Genomic DNA, 21,954 nt, shown 5'->3' on the forward strand with positions numbered 1-21,954 from the left:
ATGAGTCAGCCTGCTAAAAAAACAAAACAACAAAAAAGAAAATCACATTACACAAAAACTTCCTTTCACCCAGTGAAAGACCAAACACTTAATTAGGTTTCCACCTCTTCAATGATGACCCCTTCGTTTTGTCTTTTGGTTCCTCGAGTGGACATTAGTGATCCAAACAAACCAGATATGGGTCTGACCTTTAAAAGGAGGAGGAAACAACCCTTCCCCCCCCCGAACATTTTTATTTTCTTTATTAAAGGCTGACATTTTGGCAGAAGGCGGCGGCGGCGGTTTGCTGTAAAAACAAAGTCAGAGCGTGATGCTTTCTTCTCGCAGATGTCAGCCGAGTGATTCAGGAGTCTTTGATAGTGATTTCTCACAGAGCTGTACTTCCACACCACTCATGTCTCCCACAACGCCTCCTTTTGAATACATTTGTCTTTATCTGTTCTCAACCTGTTTATTGTCTCTTTTGGTGCGTCAGCTGCAAACAGACACACTCCACTCACAGAGCTTCTATTGATGAACCTATTTGCTCCTAATTGTGCCCGATGAGGGCGGCGGTACATCATTTCCACTCTCCCAACATTCTCCACCACAACAATTGCATCCCATTCGAAGTCATTGTCACTCCCTCTCGCCCATTCTCTCCCTCTACCTCCCCGCTTATCTCTCTAATTGCTTTTCTATAAATGGATGAAGCGGAAAGTGCGTGCGTACGCGTCCCACGTGCAAAAGGAGCGTTTCAAAACTCTGAATGTCCTCTAAATGTCTCATTACTCCTTTCCTTGGGTGTAATTGCCACATTGAGCCAGGCCCCCAGCCCCCCCAGGGTGAATATAATTAAAACTATGAAATTATGAAATAAAATTATGGACTGTTATTCAGCAGGGGGGGAGCTGCGGGAGAGCAGATGAGGTTTTTGGGGCCACAATGGAAAGATTTTTATCCCAGATGAAGATCAGTTTCACTCTCAACAACAGATCCTGTGTATGAAGTGTGAAAAATCGCACGCAAATAGTTTGTGTGTGTTTTTGTAGGTGATCCAAACTGAAATAACAGAATGAGTGACATCACAAGCAGAAGGATTCACATAAGAGCACACAAGAGTTTTGTTTGCGTTAAGTCCTGTACGATCTTCTGAAAATGGAATCGCTCTGTGCTCGTTGGAATGCACCACTGATCCTACTATGCTGCTCTGAGTGATTCCAGAGTGATATTTCCAGTGTGGTACTTCCTGTGTGGTACCTCCAGTGCAGTTCCTTCAGTGTGAGGACATGAGAGGATACAAGGTGACCCGGATCGGTTTCCCCGGCACCGCCCCGACCACGACCAAGAGCTACTGGAGGAGGTCCACACTCAAGAGGAGTACCAGCGCTGCACTGCCAGATCATCGCATATGTCCGCATGCAGACATCCACCGACTCCCCGTGTTTCCTCTATGATTTTGGACTTCTACCTTGTTTTAGGATTTATGTGTTTGGAAAAAAAAAATCCCTCTGGGACACCTCTATGCCGTGTTTGTAAATAAACTCATTGAACTTGATTCTTTGACAGATCCCTCCAGGATTTCTCGACGTTGTGATAACAACTATTAACGCAAATTCAACAGATCCCGGGATTTGATTGCGGCCTGCAACTTTAACCAGTCTTTGCAACTTTTCCACAATTTTGATCAATTGTTGTGAGACTAAGACCATGAGAGAAAAACCTTTTCTGAATGTTTCATATTTTATGCACTTTTTAAGGCTGGATTGTGGTTTTCTGTTTCGTGTGTGCCTCTATGTTCCGCACGGCGGGTGCAGACTCCGCAAGCGACACACCACATCACTACGCTGTACGGTATTGTCCATCTACATGCAAGTAGATGAACAATAACAACAACGTTCTCCTCCAGAGTGTCATGACTCCCAGTTCATATTCTCCTGGGACTTGGTAGTTTTATAGTTAAAAGTTACTGTAATAACAATTCCATTTCATCGTCTGTCCATACAAATGGCATGCAAACAACATTGTTTTCATCGTTTCTGCTGTTTCCATGGAAACGGACATTGTTTTCAAAACGATGTAAAGGTGAAACCTTTCTGAAACTGAACGCAAAAGCGATGTATTTTCACTAGAAACGTTATTGTGTAAAACTGACTAGCCCGCCTATTTTATGACATCCTGATCCAGAATCTCGATGCCGATCACCTCCAACATTTAATAGAATCTTCCACAGCCTAATATCATCTATGATGAAAAATTCGAAAAGTTCTGTGCAGTAGTTTTGACATATTTTTGCTAACAGACTGTAAGACTGTAAAAATCCGAGGAGCGGTATTTCCTGACTTTTTGTTTTGGAATAAAACATTGAAAACGTTTCAACGCTCTTGCGTTGACAACAGACTTTAAATCTATAAACCTTTGTGCTGAGAAACCCACATGTACACTAACTATGTTCATCTTAACACTCATTGCTATTGCTGTCTGGAGCTTGTCGTCTAAAAAAGAAAGAGGGAAAAACATTTCAATTATAGGCAGGCAGTTTGTTTAGCTGCCCTTTGAACAGATACACAAATTGCTCTTAATGATTTTATTGATGCCCGAGCAGTAAACCGCGTTCACCAAGTTAACAGGAAACATTTACGAGCCGCACTTAAATCACTACTTTATACTTCAGATGACTGAGGACAGATTCAGAAAAATATCTCTTTGAAGGAAGATAAAGTATGAGTTTGGTTGGAATGAGAGAGAATAGGTGATCACAGAGAAGAACTGGGGAAGATAGGAGGGAACCTAAAGAGCTGAAACTGTGTTTACCAAAAGGGTTGGCTGTGATTAAAAAAATATTCTCTGGAAGTCGTGGACACACACTGGTTTCATCTTCAGATGGAGAGGGCTCAGCGTGAAGTCACATTTGGGAGGAATTGTTGCCCATTTCATTCCCATCACACACCGACAGTCTTTCTAGCACGGGCTCAAGCAAATAGAAGCATGAAATAAGTATTCATGTTGAATTTATGTTGACTGACGTGTTTTTAATCACCTGTCAGCGAAGATAATATCTGTACGGTGAAATTCTGCAGAAACCCATAAAGCTTCGGTAACCATTGTGTTTTGAATATATATTATATGCTGATGATGCAACAGAAGTTACAGATTTTTAATTAATATAGGAGTATTTTTCTGTGTACATTATATATGCATCTGTATCTACATTTGTCCATTTTTACACGTACAAATCCAAACTTGTGAAGTCAGCCAGTCCCAGGGGGGGAAGTCTTCTCTCTGTCAGAAGCAAAGAAAATAAGTCAAACTAAATAAGCATGGGTTGTTGGAGAGCTGTGGGAAGTTCCCGTGGGTGTTCAACAAGTGTTAACGCTGCGAGAACAAACATAAAGGTTTAGCTGTTTCCCACTGCGGGGCGTCAGCTCTCACAGTGGGGAGGTAACAGGTTGAGGAGGATCCCGGAGAGAGTCCAGGATGGAGGAAATGCTTTGTAAATCCTAAGTGTTCCGGCGAGCGTTCATGAGAAAGAAGAAGGGCTCAGAGATCGGGTCGGTGGTTCGTTGAGGTCCGTGTCAGAGTTGTGCCATTTTAATCCTGACGCCGGAACGCCTCATCGCTTCCTCTCGGGGCTGCCGTCGCCGCGCCCTCCTCTCCTGCTCGGCTATAGCGCCACATTGAACTCAGTCACCAGGAAGTCCACGTGGTCTCTGTCTTTGGTCTTGAAGGCCTCGGCGATGATGCGCGCGGCCTCCCGGTGCTCCCGGCCCCTCATTGAGACCCCGTTCACCTCCAGGATCACCTGACCCACCTTCAGCTGGCCGCAGTTGTGAGCTGATCCGCCCCTCTGGGAAACACAAACCAAGAAGTCAAATCATTTATCAACTTTAAACATGTCAACAGAGACCTTCTATCTATCTATCTATCTATCTATCTATCTATCTATCTATCTATCTATCTATCTATCTATCTATCTATCTATCTTACATTAAAACTGTAAAAACAGTAATAACGTACAAATAGAAAATAATCAGCAAATAAATGAAAAGATGGGACAAATTATATCATTGTAAGTAATAATGAGGATACACACACACACACACACACACACACACACACACACACACACACACACACACACACACACACACACACACACACACACACACACACACACACACACACACACACACACACACACACACACACACACACCAGTCTATATAAACCCCTTGATAATAATACATACAATTAAATCGATCTAGAATTTACGAGAATATACTTACATAAAATTCATTATTTCTATCGAAGTATTCACACACCTACACACTTACATACATACACACACGTCTAGTTTAACGTGCCTGAAAAGGAAAAAAAAGTTTTGCATTCATGCCCCCCACCCCCAACAAATGTGTGGTGCCACGCACGCACCAAAATATTCAATCACACACCCATGCACGGTCCTATTTCCCTGTTCACAGTGTTAAAAGAGTAGTTTAAAAATGATGCCTTCACTAAACTGTTTATTTACAAACTACATTCTTTTATTTCACTGTTTTGTGACAGATGGTTTTTAATATTTTTTCTTCTGTTCTCTTCTAAATGACACTTTAGTGAATGCAGATTGCTCTCTGGCGGAGCAGAACTCGTGGCGTTTCACAGCAATTGGAGGGAGTTGTTTACACTAATGATCCCAGCTCAGAAATGTGCACCCACTGAAACATGCGGTACCCATCAAACCGATGCTCACAATTCAAAACATCTCACTGGGAACACTCGTAACAAGCCGCACTCCCAAAAATCCAATCCAAGGTTTATGGTTTCGGGAATCAAAATTCACATGAGCTCTTTAATTAAAGTGCCTGCAATTCAAAGTCAAATGAAAAGTCTTTTCAACAACACCAGAGCATGTAACAGAATGGAAAGTAAATAAGACTTTCAGAGATAATCTTTGTTTGGGAACGGCTCATGGAAATGGTCAAATATTGATTTTGCTTTGCGGCACTCACAATATTTTGCGTGGCAGCAGGACACGATGAATCTAGAAATGCCATCAAAATAGCAGCAGGTGTCTTCAATTGGTGAGACTTTCGAGTTTGGTGTGTATTTAACACTGAATATGTGCCATCTGCCTGTAAGTCAAATGTAATCTCAAGTGCAACAATCTGAGAGGGAAAAAAAACAAAACAATCATTAACTCAAAGAAGTGGAACACATCCCCAAGGTAAGTCTGCCAAACACAAGCCTACTTCCTGTCTCAGACGCCCAAAAAGAGCTCCGGTTACTTTTGATGCATTACACCCAAGTGGATTAATTCCTCTCAGTTCCCGAGCTGAAATTTAAACATCACGCCGTAAATATAACAAGTAAATCACCAGACTGCGGGTAGATTCTCGCAGCCCCGTCACACAGAAAGACATTGGCAGCAAATTTATATGCAAAAGTCCTCAAGAACTTTTCCAGGACAAAGGTAAAGAAAAACTTTTGAGTGAGGTCAGATCATCTCTTTGTGATGAACTGACTGAGCAATACGACTAACAAGTGAGACTACAGCCAAGATAAACTGTCTGATGGTTGAATCACCGCCAACCCCTCCAAGTGGAAAGGAGCTGTTAACAGTCCTAAAAGACACTAGAAACTAGAGATACGCTGATATCACTTTTTTAAAGGGTGAGTACTAACCTTTAGCTTCTTCCCGACACCGAGTACCGACACCGAGTGCTCCATGAATGCCATTAAGCCTCATTCATACGCCATACGCAAATGATATGCAAAGACTATGTGTTCCACGCGGCCTCTGTGCCGACGCCACGCACACGTCCTGACTGAAGATAGTAGTGTAGACCGAGCTCGCTGTGCGCCTCCACAGGCTCCAGCTCGCTGTTACTGAGTGTATCAATACTTCAATCATGTTTAGCATGTAGCATCGCTGGTGTGTGAAGCCCCGAAGCTCTTTAGCATGTAGCGGTTAGCGTGTCGCACGGCTCGGAGTAAAATCCTCCGGATCCACTGAGCAGTTAATCTAGTAAGTGACATGTTATTGTAAACAACACTGCAAAAACAACGGGAATTGTCGGGGAAAAACAAAACCGTGGTTTGGTTGAAGTTAGGAGGGCTGACCACTTCATTCTGGGAGCATCGCTGACTTTGCAAACTCAGGCCACATTGACAGCGTTTTCAAGTGAAATTGCAAAATGTTTCATTTTGGGTGTACGGTGCTCAGAGCCAATGAGAACAACTTTTTGAAAACGCTGCTACTGCACATGCGCACCAGGGCTGTAGTAAATAATTGCACATGCTCAGTAGGTGGACAATAACAACAACGATTGTCTCCAGAGTGTCATGAGTCCCAGTCGGTGGATTTATCGTTGAGAGTCACCATTTCTGCACTCGGGAACGGAGCTGCCTGGTTTCTATATGTGGCAGCTTCAAATATCACTGTTCTGGGTAACTCACTTCAGCTCTCACACGATTGTTTCCCCTTCAACAAGACAGTCAAATCTACACCTGGAGAGAGGCGGCAGGCTCCGTTTCTGCCCTGCTTTTCAGCGCGAAGTGGAAATCTCTTCCAGACTCCATGTTCTCTATCGCGGTCGGGACTTTTCCTGGATATTACTTTCATTTTTAGTTCACGTCAAGTGATTTATATAAGTCATGTCAATTGCAGAGATTCAGAGTCAATGCCAGAGCCATTGTTCTTCATGGGTTTTTTTTTTTTTAAATGGAGAGGATCAAAAATGAAATGTTCTCTGCGTGTGTCTGCGTGTAATTTATGAGGATTGAATTGCCCACGGGATAGGATGTGAATCTCTACAATGGGCGATCCAATGAACAGAACTACCTGTTGATGGCAGGATTGTGATGAACTGTGCAAACTCTATGTCAGATGGTGGTGGAGGTATATAGCTAGCATTGAATGTTCTGGGTCAGACCGTCGCTCACAACCTGTCCACTTTAAAATCCTTATTTAATCGCTTTCAAGTGGATGAAGACTAAGCCAATTTATTTGAGGACAGAAAATCTAATTATTATTATTGTAAATTATTGTTTAATACCTAGTCAGGTCCTACAATCTAAAAAAAAAGAAATATGCTAAAAGGCTACTACTCAATAGGGTCTATTCTCTGTCACTAATGAAAAGTGACACACTTTGTTGCATAACATAACATTTTAACACAAATACGTGCGTCTTCACATCATCAACAGAGGTTCGGTGCTGTATTGTTAATTCCAGTTGTTATTCCTGAGTGCAACTTTATTGGAAACAATTTTTTCCCCCAACATAATTATGACATTGAAAGCCACATGGCTGAAAGTGAATGAGGAATAATAATATAGATAGATAATGATCTCAAAGCGGATTCAGGGTTGCAACACAATCAATGCACAATGTTTTCCAAAATGAGAAATGTTTAGGATTATAGCCTTCAATAAGACAAAGAGTGACAAAGAATGTCTTTCAAAGGACTGATTTCCAGTTTTACATTTTGAATACACTGAATACTGTTTAAATGAAGTAGATATACAACAGTTCACCTTTTTCTAACACAGCTTCTAGTTTAAGTGAATCGTTTTTGTATTTTTTTCAGCAAGATTTGAAGAAGCAAACAACAGTGTTTTCCTCCAGAGTGTCATGACTCCCAGTCCATATTCTCATGGGACTTGTTAGTTTAATAGTTAACAGTCACTGTAATAACAATCTGACTCAACACCAACACCCTGCAGTTTAAAATACAAATTAGAATGATCTGAACTCCTCTACACCAAATGACATTTCCCTAGTTTAGATGTATTTCCTTGTGACTGTTCGTTAATCACATTATGTGTGAATAAGATAACCAAAAGACAGCAGCGTCTTCAAAGGAGGACAGCACTGTTATATTTAATACTTTGCTGTGGCTACAAGCACAATGTATATAACACAGTGTGGAGATTGTGGCGATATAGATCCGTCTCTTCCGGAGGGTTGATGGGCTCCGTTAACGACAGTAGGGTTCTCATCTCCAGCTCGTCCCCGTTCTGCTGTAACACAACTCCACTGCGTGCACTGAAAACACTGCTGAGGTGCAATATTGTCCATTACACATGACCTGTGATGCTTTCATCTGTCGCACGGTGAAAATCAAGAAAAAGACATCCTGATCCGGCCCCGAACTATAAGATTGCGTGTACATTGCTCCAGGGCCTAATAACGCCGAGTTAGTGCTCCCAAGATGACCAGGCAAACTTTTCACACCATTTTTTTTGTTAGTTTCTTTCCACCTTGAAACCTGAGTCTTCTGCATCAGGTGACCTGAAGGCTGCCATGTTGTTAATGTCTGTGAATAACAGCGGAGTTACACTGCATTATTGTTCAGGGACGTAACGTCAAGTGTCACATTGCTTGTGGCTTCGTCTAACTCACAATCAATGCAGGTTGAACTTCAGCAGTAAAAACAATCACGTCACAAAGACATGGCCACCCACAAATAAGTTCCCTGTCACTGAATATAAGCCGATTAGAAAAATGATTTGCACGAGTAGTTTATATTGTCCTTAACCGTGTTAATGTGGGTGAAATGAAATGAGTTTTAACCTTGTTTCAGGTGGCTGCTCTGCAGCTGACAAATGTCTTTTTTGTCCCTAAAAATCATTGCTATGGTGACAAAGTACCCATTTCCTCCGTTATTATCCACAGAAATAAGGCGTTTTTAAAATTTTCATTATCCTCTCAATGAAGCGTCCTAGAGGAGGAGGAGGAGGACTGGTTGGGGGGGGGGGGGGGGGGGGGGGGGGGGGGGTCAAACTCATTCAGTGGCTTCGTTTCAGGAGAGTTCCTTTTTTCCTGTTAGTGCAGATTATTCTGAGCTGACATGACGTTTTCTGAGTACTGAGTTTTACAAACAGAACAATGACTCTTCAAATGTTGGTCAACAGGACAACTTCCTTCATCGTGAGGTGCAAAATGGGCAGATTCAAATTTCCAGATTTTTGAACTTTGATAAAAATGTAACAAAAACAATTTTGGAAAAGTTAAAAAAAATTTCCATCACTGGAATTTAATTTTCAGTATTACTGGTGCACTTTTAAAATTAGATGGTGGCCACTTATTTCTCAGTCACATAGTCATTTCTTGATTTCTGTGATTACTTGAGCTCCAGTGACACATTTTAGTTCAGGGGCCACATGCAGCCGAATTTCATCTTGAGTGGGCTGGACCGGTAAAATAGTGCCATAATAATCTTCAATTGTAGAATTTCTTCTTTGTTGTGGTGCAGACTATAAGGGATGAAAATGTCAAAATGATCACAATACCAAATGATTCCTACAAAACATTACTGCAATCTCACAATAAAGCCAATTTTAATGAAACTTTGTGGTGCAAAATACAGTGAAATGTCCCAAAATACTTCTCAATAGCTGTTGCATTATGGGTATTTTTACAAGCTCACCCTGACAGCTTGAGGCTAATGCTAGTTTGCTAGCTTTCATGGCAGCATCACTGATATCGCAGCTCGGGTCTCGGTGCTGTGTTGTGTTGCTACTCTTAAGAACTCTATATTTACAAATCAATGTTTTGTTTGACATTTTTACAATTTGCTGGTTGGTTTTGCCAGTTTGGAGCCTCTTGCAGGCTGGTTTTGGCCCTCGGGCCTCTTGTTTGACACTCCTGCTGTAGACTGTCCCCAAGCTGCCACACTATGTTTCTTATAATAGACGTATTATGTGCTTTATGTGCTAATGAAGGAGTATGAATCAGCATCAAAAAGGGGGATATCCATCTATATCTCATGTGGCTGTGATTCCCAAACCGTGGTACGTGTACCATCATTCGTACGTGAGCTCCCTCTGGTGGTATATTTTCAAAATGTATTAGAAAATAAATTGAATTATTGAACTTGTACAAAATTTACAATGAAAAATTATAAAACATGAAATTCAAATAAAAAATAAGCATATAAGTAATAAGTCCATAACTGTAGTTACCCTATAGTTCTGGACTTATTACTTACATACTTATTTTTGGCCTAGGTTCAGCCGTAATGGTGGATATGTTCCCAGGGGTTCACTGAAAACCTTGAGAACCACTGACCTATGACAAGCAGCACCCTAATGCTGACCAACTGATACTGGGTGGGATCTATTTGTTCCCGACACAGGCACAACAGCCAATCTCAGTGAGGCGTAGACTCCACTAGACCCGTAAACATGTCCTGTGGTATCGGGCACCGAGCTGTGAGCAGCAGATCGTTTGTAAAAACCCTGGACTACCACACGTCTCACTTGTTGGTCCAGTACCTCCCAGTGGAGGCTTGATTGGATGGTCGTTGGAGGACTGAACACATCCCTCCTTTTCCTATGCCTACAAACCATTCTGAAGCCTTGCGGACAGCAGACACTGTGTGTGAAAGGGCTTCCCGTGGTGAGCTCTTCACAGGAAACATGATGCATCTGACCACTTCCACTCGCTGCTCTGTGGGCCCATTCTGAAGCTCGCACGCACGCTGCCAGGGGTTTCGTCACAATGGGAAGTTTGGCTCCAAAGAAACATACGCTGCAACCTGCTGTGAGCTGTGGGTTGTAAAGCTTTCCATCAAAACGTGCTGTCTTTTCAGTAGTTTGGGACACAATAGCTTCACATGGCCACCAATATCATTCCTTTATTTTTACTCGGTTGGACAGAAATAAGATGTTCTGAAACTCTGGATCTAGGTCATGGTTTCCTTTGTGATTTGATCCCCAGTTAATGTTGCAAATAGATATAATGAATTCAAAAAGATTGTAAGGGACATGAGATATCATATTGTTTTTTTTCTTCACTGTGTTGTCTTCTGGCGTGTCAGAGATTTGAGTCTCAAAGGAACATTCTGGTAAAATAAAGGTGAAAAAGAAAAGACTTGGTGACAAGTTCACATTTCCTGTCTTGGACCACTTGTTGTGTTGCTGACTGCTGCAGATCCTCCACCCATTCCTCTGGAAATAATGATCTGTCAAATTAAACCACATCCTCCATTTTCTCTGGTTTCTACACAAAAACTTCCAAGACGAGAGTTGCGGTTTGATATATCCCAGAAACACACCACGGCAATAAGATCCTCAATCTGCAGTTTTTCATTGGCTTCACTGAGAATTCTGAGTAGCATACAGGATAACCATCATTATACCAAAGAAAACAATTCAAATGTAAAAAGATTAGTCCACATATTGTTATTGCTTTTGGCAATAACATGAGTACTTGCCCAGTACTTCTCTAGATACTGTCACATTATTTATACCTACTTCAACAAAGGTATGCATCTTCCTGCCTGATTATAAACTCCACGACCTCTAAAAACCATTCCGACTGTTTCACATGACCGGTGTCACTATTTTGCAACAATGTCTGAAGTACAACTTTGCAGCTCAACAACAATGTGGAACAATACACACCACGCTTTCATTTTAACTGAGATAAACAACTTATCAACTCACTCCTCTGAGATGAAGACGTTCGGCATGACAAGCAGCTTTCGCACTGATTAGCTCACAGCCCTTGAATCCAAGATGAACAAAGCAACTTGATCCATACTTCTTTATTTGTGGACACTCTGGTTTCCTGGATACAGAGAGTTGTAGTAGTAGTTCTCCACCACATGTGGAACTCACTTCATTTCCTCAATCTGCTCAAGAACAGAACTGGCCCATGAGAAGTTATATTTAGGATTTGTACGAAACAAAAATGAATGAATGAAGAAACAAAACACATACTTGTACTAATTATTAATTCGATAAAAGCAATATTGGAATCATGTTACCAACCTGCTCTCTTTTATTGTCTCTAAAAGAAGGCACAGATCAGGCTTTTCCACCAAAAAGAACCAGGGGCTAGTTCAGGGCTGCTGCCAGGCTCAGTTCCACCAAAGAACTGCATGTTTTTCCATTGTCAAAGGAGCCAAGTGAGAGCCACGTCATTTCGTCACTCCAAAACGTCGTACGTCACTGATTTCACTAATGTAACGCTCCTACAGGAACAAGGAGACAGAGTGTCTTCATCGGTTTCATCCGGGTCGCAGGTCTGATGCAGACCAAAGAGTTAGAAAACATCGAGTCTCCTCGTCGCTCTATTGTCTATAGTCTGTCTTGCTTTAGTCCGGAGCCCCGGAGTGGCCATAGAGAACAAAAAATAAAAATAAAAACGTGTGAATGAGTTTGGGGCTTATTTTTCAACATTTGGGCATTACATTGTGAATTTCTGCTCCTTTCACTGTATTTCTGGATGTGTCTGAATGAAATGCTTCAACATCGGAGAAGAATGGAGGTATAGAATGATAGAATGCAGCTCTACAGTCGTTTCCAATGGCAACCTACGTAAACACACGCTGATTAAAGTTCTCTTTCACATGAAACCATTAAAAAGCTCATTTTATGGCTAAAAAAATCCAAGCTTTCTTTTATGTAGTTTGTTTTGTAGCCAAGAGTATGGCTTCATTATAAAGTTTGGTGGGTAGAAAATAATAATGGGGCTTAGCTTAGCGCAACGCAGCCTCATGCGAACCTCAGCCGATGCAAAACCTGGAAGAGAAGTTGAAAAACTGCTCCTATATCCGCCGCAGCTGACTTTATGTGACAGCGCAGGAGCTCTGCAGCACAACAGCTCGAGAGCCACTGGCTCCGCGATCGCGCATTAAATGATCTCGTTCCCACTAGTCCCTGGTTCTTTTTGGTGGAAAAGCTCCTAAACAAATCTATTCAAACAAAAACAAACTGATCTGATACACCAAAGCTTCACCTGAATCGCTTGGACTCCGTCTCCGTGGAAACAGGAGAAAATGCAACTTTTCAAAAACACTGCTACTTTGTACACCACGGTTCTTCTGCACATGCTCAGTAGATGAACACTAAAAATAATGCTTGCTGTGTCCTCGCCATTGTTAACATTTATAGTGTGTTGTTCTCTAACAACAGCACCCACTAGTGGCTTGGCATGCTCTCTACATAATTTTCAGCGTTACTGCCGTTTCCGTGTAAATGCACATCGTTTTCAGAATTGTGCCATGTAAAGGCAAAACTTTCTGAAAGAAAATCACGTCATTTTCACTTGAAACGTTGTTGAGTAACGGGCCTAAATGAATGCAACCAAGAAGTATTATCTATTGCAGAATAACCAATAATCAATTGAACAATTTACTAAGAAATTAGTACTAATGATGGGAACTAGTAGGGAAGGTCCAATTTTCTAATTTACAGGCTTTAATGTGCCGATAACAATCAAGCAACATGGATGCCTTCAGCCGTGAGGGAAGAAAAGAGACAAACAAGCTGGTTGTTGTATATAGATGAACTCAGATTAAGAGGAAATAAATCTGAGAAGATGCAAATATGTTCACATCACATTTATACACATTTGCTATAGAGCATTTACTTTGTTTTTTGATGGTAGCATATTGAGCTAATATTATGAAATTAGTAATAAAGTTGAACAACAAACATCACGTATCGCCTTTTAAAGTGTCGAGAGGCAGTGAAATCACGATCAGACTAGTTTTCGGAGGAACGGATTCAGACCAGAAGTAAAATCTTCCCCACATCCCAGTTACTCACCAGAGGTAGGACATTTGTATCCTCGGTTTATAAACCACAAAACAATGATGAAACATCCATTTACCAATAGTGACCTTTCATCTGGACATTGCTGCAATGACCACATCCACCCACAACATCTTGACTCAATCCTTATTAACGCTGCTCTCACATCTTTTTCATCCTTTCACTTACACGAGCTATCATTTCCCCCCAAGTCTGCTGTTTGATTTTCAATGTCCTGATTTCCAATCCTTTTATCCCTCGCCTTGCAATCAGCCTCCTTTTTTTTTTTTTTTTTTTTTTTTTTACTTCAATCACCACCTCTGTGGAGTGGAGAGGCTGCGAAGCGGCTCTGAATGAGGCCTTGCACTGTAGCCTGTCGCCGGCCACTGCTCTGATCTTAAAATTGTAACTCCCCGCTTCTTTATGTTTAGAAAATGATTAGTGTGGCACAAAGCCCTGAGCTGATGCAGCCTTTTGTTGGCTTGCAAATTGCCATGGCGAGCAAATATATGCACACCCTGTCGCAGTAATAGCCTTCATCAGACACGATGTTCCTGTCATTTCTCGCAAGGCTTCCAAAATGTGGCAGCAGATCTAAAATATCTCTTTAGTAGATGGAAAAAAGTCTATTTCGCCTTTTCAATCCACTTACAGTTCATATATCTGAACCTTTACCTGGAAAACTTCGTCACGCGAGTTGCTGCTTCAGCCTTTATTTTGTAATTCTCCTTTCAGAGTCTTGATGAAGACAAAATTAGCAATAATCTCAGCTGCAGTGTGACTTCATATGAAGCTTTAACGCACTTCGGGTCCGATTGCCAGGTGGGAGTGGCGGAAGCTGAAAAATCCAGCAGGAAGATAGGACAGGAGGAAGATATTGGCAGAAGATTGATGTGACTGGATGTTGGTAGGGACAACGAGTTAGGCAGACATGAAGTATTGATTCAATGGAAACGGGGGACAGCATCAGAATCACAATTCATTCATTTGCCGTTCTCATCCTGCCGTGTCTGTGGAAGGGAAACTCTCTTCCTGCACGAGTCAGACCAGATATATAGTAAAGTAATTAAATCAGCCTTGGGTAAATCCAAATCCAGCGCGAGCGTCGGGGAAATTAGATGCCCACAGCGCAAACAAATACTTCAACAGAAAGTCTGTGCGCATAATAGTGTGTTTAGATCCGGTTTTCTGAACGCGTTCCTTCATTAAAACCATCTCATTTCTCTCCCAGAGCAGGAATGCAGAGAGGCTCCAACACGGCAGACACTCGGGACTCAACAAGCAACAGTCCCAAACAATGGACTTTGTTCTGTAAACCTAACGTCCAGCAGTGGGAGAGAAGCGATTCAGTTTTCAGGTTTTAGTCCCGTCACTTCTCCAAAGTGTTTATGGCATTTCCTTGCGGTAAACTGGTCGTTCGCCAAGCCGGCGTCCTGACAATTTCTATTCAATTTCCATCCATAATCATCTCCGGTTGGACAGTGACCAAGCTGAGGTATCTGGACCTGAAAGTCGGTGTGTGGTCCCATCTGCTCCTTTGTCCCGGTGGTCAGCTCGGGATGCAGATTGATTTTACGAGTCTGAGTCTGGGTCAGCACTGCACCTTTCAGGGAACTTCTGCAAGTGGGTGAAGGGGAACTTTCATATCCGCATTGGTATTGTCGTTTCTGTGTTGTCGTTTCAGAGAAGTTTCACATTTACACAACATCATTTTGACAATGACGTCCGTTTTAACAATGGTGAGAACATGGACATTCGTATGGACGGACGATGAATTTGGATACTCCGGGTAAATCAACATTAAAATACACGGCAAATTATTTAACACTTGCCAAGATTTAAAATCAAATTTTTAGACATGATAGACAATTGGGTTTATTTTAAAAGTTATTTTACTTATTTTTAGTCCTTGATTTTACAGTATAATCTTGAATCTAGAATTTTTTTTAAATTTAAAAGATTACTTTCTGCATATGTACAGATAATTTCACTAGGTTTAAGTCATGTTCCTCTCAAATTTAGTGTGCATAACTTATATTTGGCTAGCCTTTTTTGCAGTGTACCAAGTCTCAGGAGAATATGGACGAGGAGTCATGACGCTCTGGAGGCAAATGTTGTCGCTGTCGATCTACTGAGCATGTGCAGAAGAACCATTAACTGCGGCTGCGCTGCACATGTGCAGTAGCAGCATTTCGTTGCGTCTACACGGAGTGGTAGCGTTGCAGAACAGTTACGTTTTCCCCTGTTTCAAAATGTTGCCTTTTCAATGTGATCAAGCACCTAAACACCTAAAACACAAAAAAACTCCACAAAAGTAGTTTTTCGTTTTCACTTGAAAATGATGAAATGTAAATGGGGCCTGAATGTGTCTATGCCTACTCCCCCACGCAGTATCTAGTGTATGTAAAGGAAGAAACAGGCGTTATGAGTTATCAACGCACTAGCTTGCATACCAGTATAATCCGCTTGCATCGCTTCTGCTCAGAACTGTTAATGACATGACCATATATGGGAGGATGCTCCGGTATAGGCACACCAGCTTGCAACAAATGTCGAGCTGACATCCCGCTTATCTGAAGAATGTACGATTGTGATATCTAAAACTTCTCGGGGCAGAACACGAGATGTAGTCAGTTTCGGTAAAAACAACATGTGATATCCACACCATATGTGCAGGGAGGGGTGAAAGAAATGCTTATAAACCAACGTTTTTGTGTACTCGGGGCTCTTCTCCTCTGATGCCTGATCCTCCCGGACAGTCTGGTGTTTGAGCCCGAGATCTTGCTTTTATACCATGTATTCTGCTTAAGGTAATTATCAATAAAACTGTGTGATTAATTCCACCCTTGTTTCCTCATCAATAAAAGAACACAATATTAACTGTTTTTCCTCCAATGTTAGAAACGTGTCTTTGTTAATCCAGATGATGGTGTAGTAAGCAAATACACATTTTGTTGGCAAATATCAGTGTTGTCATTGTTACTGTCGCTTCCTGGAAGCTGTTTTCAGGAACTAGAAACGCTGTTGTCATGTAAGTCAACAGTTGAAAAATGCAATCAAGTTTGGTGCGTTCACTTCAAAATTCCGTTCAAACAGGGCCTCAGTAAGCAGCAAACACACAGAAGGGAAATAAACTGTGTTCAGAAACACGAGTACAGTACACCCGGCGGCGGGTTTTCGTGCAGGAAGGAGGCACACGACGAGTCAGGTGCTTCTGCAGTAATAACTATTTTCTATGGCAGCAGTAAACTTATGCAGAGCTGTCGCTGCTCTCTTGTAGTACACTGTCCGCATCAGTTTGACATGGAGTTAAATTTTTTTTTTTCCACAGAGTTTGCCTTTAAGGTTCTTGTAAAGTACTTTGAGTTGCCTGGGGTCTAAATGATGCTACAGGAATAATCTTACCCTGCGGTTTCCTGTTGGACTTTACAGGAGCTTTTTTACTTTTATATCAGAAGGACTCTGAACTTCACTGAGCTCCGGCTTCCTCACAGTAGAAGAAAGCAGACTGGTTTAGATTTGAATCGCAGGCTTTTTATCAAAGAATACTACAATTTTCATTTCGTTTTGGATTTAGTGTCATGACTCCCAGTCCACAATCTCCTGGGACTTGGTCATTTTATAGTTGACAGTCACTGTAATTACAATCCAACTTGGTCATCCGTCCATACGAATGTCCATGTACTTGCAATTGTTTATATTTATAGCGTATTTCTTTTTATTTGTGTGTTGTTTCATTATAAAAACAACCAGCAACACCTTCTGGTGGCCCTACAGACACCGTCTTCAAAACGATGCCATGTAAATGTGGAACTTTCTCAAACAAAAAACCCCAAAACGATGCATTTTCACTTAAAAAGTCGTGTAAATGGGGTCTTGGCGGTATTTTTCTGAATGATATTTTTATGACTATAGATTTGAAGTCAACTATATATAAGAAGTATGTACTGTTCCAGCTAATGTCTGCGTCCTCACCTGTATCGTGACGATCCGCGGCAGAGGCTGGCGGGTGTTGGCTCCGCCTTCAATGGCGATACCGAGGGTGCTGGCACTCTTTGCCACTCTCACCAGTGTGGATGTGGGCTCCAACAGCCCCGGCTACATTCAGGGAGAAACACAAGCACAAGTCAGCGAAGAAAACGGTGCATTATTTATGAAAAGCGTCACACAGCCTGTCTTTTGTCACCCTCTTGGCTCCTTCATGCAAACTTATATTCCTCTGCCTTTGTTTATTTCTACTGAGCACAAGACTCTTCTGTGAATTTACATGTTCAAACAGGCCATGACTGGATTAACATATACACATTCAGTCCTGTTGATATATTTATGAAAGAGCAATCAACTTAACAGCCTGACAAGTCAGAGGACAAAGAAATAACACATTTCTTTCCATTCCACGTCCATTATTTAGTCATCTTTAATGCTTGTCAAGCTCCCGTCGCCATATATGGTTTTTCTTCCACTGTAAATTATTCTGAACCATATTTCTGAGGTTTCAGGCCCAGACTCTGAACGAAATGCCAATTACAGGCATCCTGATGGTGTCGAGGGCTCGTCAGCACATTAACAAACATCCATCAGCGACAGAGCAACAGCAGAGCTCATTAGAAGTGGTGTCAGCGCGTGTTTCTCCCCTCCATTCAGCTCACTGCTGCGGCAGTAATGCCAGGAAAACTACGAACCAGAGTGCCTTGTATCAGGTCATAACAGGATATCTTTTTATTCTCAGTGACTCTTGGTTCACGTTGGAGGTGCAAAAGTTGTCGCTAAAAGCAAATCCAATCAAAAGTGTAACTCCGCCTTGATGCTGCAGTTGAATGTTCGAAATTTATTTGGCAAATTTGCAAATTTTATATTCACATCTATAGCTTTGGAAATCATTCATGGTCCAATATTCAATCTTATCCTAAGTATGGTGGAGCTAAACAAAAACCCCGTTCTGATTAAAGTACTCTGAGAAAAGACAATTTGTGTTGAGCATTTAAAAGTAGATATTTTCAAAGAAAAAGAGGAAATGGATATATGTTCAAGCGAAACCAGAAACAAATCATTAGTCAAAGCTGAGAGTTTCATATCCATCTTTAAACATGTCTGGAGGGGAACTTTTTTTTAACAGAAATTATTTATTAGCGAAGCTTTAACTAACTTAAATAGTTTTTTTTTTTACTACGTTGCATCAACCTTTCATCTCCACACCGCTGTTTCGACTGACATGTGAACGTTTTTAAAGATTACTGGTGGCAATAGAACCCCCTGAAAAGATGTTCTAGCGAAAACATTTTCTTCAACACATCTGGGTACATCCAGTCACACATTTGGTTTGACATTAAGATAAATGGTCTACGCTGAGTTTGAATGTTTATGAGCGCATAACTTTGCTCTTTCCTGCAACCCCCTGATTAGCACTCCGGGACAAGCAGACGGTAGATGCTCCTTGGTAGTAAAAAAAACTTTTTTTTATGACACACACTATTCAACCTTCAACTCTCCTGCATAGAAAAAAAAAAAAATCAACACTAAATCGAACTGCTCTCTCGTCATAAGCAATCTGGCAACTCCTCGTTCTTAGTTTTTATTTAATCCACCCATCAAAAGGAGCCAGAGAGCGGCTCGGGGCTTTCTGCGGTGCCGTGAGTGAATGATTAAAGAAATGGAGGAGCGAGTGGCGGAATGAATGACATGAGTGAGAAACAAGCACATGAGTGAAAGAAAGGAAACAATCTGTGACAGAGAACAGAGAGGAGAGAAGAGATCACAGTTAGGATTAAAAATACACTCTGGAGACAGGATTAGCAGAAGAGCACATTGATTCGTCAGCGTCAATAAATCAACTCGGTCATGTTTGTATTTCCATAATTGTGAGGACGCACAGTTGCTACGGTTAAATATTCCTTCAACTTCAGTTATACTGACTGTAATTGGCAGCCTAAAGGCTTTAAAAACAACAAAAACAACAACAACAACAACCAACTCACAAATATCATAAAATGGCCTTAAAGGGGTACTATGTCGAATTTAAAATCTACAACTTAATCTCAGTTTTTTCTAGTTGTCCAGATGTGGTGTCCAGATTGCTTGGAGACTTTCTATATTGTGCCAAGCTTCTCTTTCCCTTCTCATACAATCACAAGTCACAATTACACGTCACTGACATCCTGTCTGTCAGTTATTTTTGTACTGTCAACACTTTGTACCTTCCTGCAGGTCTATGGTAGGAGTACTGGAAGTGTGATCGGTGCATCCTGCCATCATCAAAGCCTTTTCAAGTGAAAACCAAAAAAGACTTTTGTTGTATTTTGGGTGTCCGTTTACATGACAACGGTATTTGAAGCCACTGAAAAGCTCCAACTCTGTCTCTGTGGAAACGGGATAGGGGAAAAAGCAACATATTGAAAAGGCTCAGACTCCGTCCTGCTCCTGCGCACCAACGAGTGGCCCAACATGAAAAGTACAACGTCTTCAGCATTTCCGCCGGTTTCGTGTAAACGGACAGAATTCTAAAAATGTTGTTGCATAAACACGAAACTTCTCTGAACGTAAAACACGAAAATGATGCATTTTCAGTTTAAACATTGTCGTGTAAACTGGGCCAAAGTTTGCTGTCTGATGTCAACGTGTTTTCTTGTTACTCCTGATCTCTGTGTCTGTCCAGTTCTTTCTTACTATTCTCTCACCCCGACTGGAAGAGCAGGAAGTCTCCACCTCTGTGTTCCACGGACGATTCTTCCTGGTCAAAGGGATTATTTCCTTTTCACTGTTGTTGCTTGTGAGACTGTTAAGTTTTTCTCTGGAAAAGTATTATTAGCTGTTGTTATTGCTGTTGTACAAATAAAATCAAATTGTATTCCTTTGAAAGACGTTTTACTGTCTGAAGGTCCCTACTTTATTGAAAAGAAAAGCATCCCTGTATCATTATGTTTTGCAAACATCTAAAATGTCTTCACTTTGGACATAAGCGTTTAAAATAAGTCCAAGCAATGTCACTTGTGAGGTGTAAAAGTTTGAAGTGTCCTCACAAATACAGAAATACAACGGCACTTTGTGCGGGAACTGAATAAATCCACATTTAGTCCCCGCAGTTAACAATTATCTTGCTCATCCATCCATGTTAGAGCTCTCAGCGGTGCTGAAGCACCCCCTCACCGGTTTGGAGGGGTTGTCCCCCCCGCCCCCCTGGGTGTCCCGCGGGAGGCGTGTGCGTGAGGAATGAGGGCTACTGTCTTTGCTGACGTGCCCTGAGTCAGCGATGTCCACGCCGCTGTCCTCGCTGAGGGTCTGTCCGCTGTCTGACAGCTGAGACAGGGCTCCACCTGGGGGTGGGGGTGGGGGGGGGGGGGGGGGGGGAGACACAGTCAGGGATTCTCAGCACACAAACCGACGTCATGGCACCCTGCTCTCATGTCTAATTCAATAGAAAGAGCTACTTAATTCCTGAAATGAAACAAAACAAACATCTAAAAAACAACAACCTGTTTTTATAGAATATTAAGAGCTGATTAAGATTAGTGATGTTGTGCCTGCAGGAGCGGTCGTACACACTGTGCTGTGTAATTGCTCAATTACACACATTAAGCCCAAGTAAGCACATATTTGAAGAGATTACACAAACAACATTAATACTCTTCTTCACAGCTGACACTGCATATTTAGTGACAATTTGCAACTCTCAGAATCTGCTCAGGATCACTTAATGAATTGCAACTGCACCATAATAAATCTCAGAGCTTTAGAAGCATATTTGCATTTTCAAAGCGTCTATAGCACCAATCAGCAAAGAACCAGAAATACAAAGCTTTAGGTTTTTGGAAAATGGCCAATTATGCAAATATCTAAAGACTCTTTCAGATGTTAAATACATCTAATTACATCGATTGTTCTGAAATGTTCAAGCATTTAAGGTGTATAAATGCAGTGTGTAGATCGACACTATGCACTGCGCTGTGTGTACTGTACCTGTTCAAGTATACTGCGCAGGTTAGAACTTGTACTTGTACTCGCATCCCTAATTATTGTTGTTTGGTTTTTTTTCTTTTACTTATGGTCACATGCAGAAAACTACATGATCGTACAAGAAAGAAATAGTTTTTGTTGAAAAGCTAACTCAGTACTTAGGTCATGTTCCAGTATGTACTTGATTAGAAATGCTGAATATTTAGAAAATTTGTATTACTCTGTAGCCTTGAAGTAATTTCTGGTTTCACTAAAGGCCCCTATCCTATCTCGTTCAGGCTCCGCCTCGTGGAAAAGTATAGAGTTTTGTGTTTCACAACTTTTTGCGGGCCCATCAACATCGGACTGCAGTGGGCCATTGTGAAAAACACTTCGGAGCATGCATGAGTTTTCGAACTAAAGAAGACACAAGCTAAAACATCGCCACACCAATTCCTTATCTACAGTTTGAAACAAACCCAAGAGAGTTACTGTCAA

At 41.5% G+C, this 21,954-nt stretch overlaps 1 protein-coding gene across 1 annotated transcript in view; it reads right to left on the reverse strand.

The window, feature by feature from the left end:
* Positions 1–2,559: 2,559 nt before the first annotated feature.
* whrna (whirlin a) overlaps positions 2,560–21,954 on the reverse strand; it is a gene marked incomplete at its 5' end in the record, with an annotated part of 229,962 nt that continues 210,567 nt past the window's right edge. Inside the window, 3 exons of the mRNA XM_080477670.1 lie at positions 2,560–3,826; positions 17,503–17,625; positions 20,671–20,837. Of these exons, the coding sequence (XP_080333796.1) occupies positions 3,644–3,826; positions 17,503–17,625; positions 20,671–20,837 (473 nt within the window). The 3' untranslated portion in view covers positions 2,560–3,643. The remainder of the gene's footprint in view (positions 3,827–17,502; positions 17,626–20,670; positions 20,838–21,954) is intronic.

The sequence above is a fragment of the Lipophrys pholis genome, assembly GCF_963383615.2.
Source record: "Lipophrys pholis genome assembly, chromosome: 12".
Taxonomy (NCBI): Eukaryota; Metazoa; Chordata; class Actinopteri; order Blenniiformes; family Blenniidae; genus Lipophrys; species Lipophrys pholis.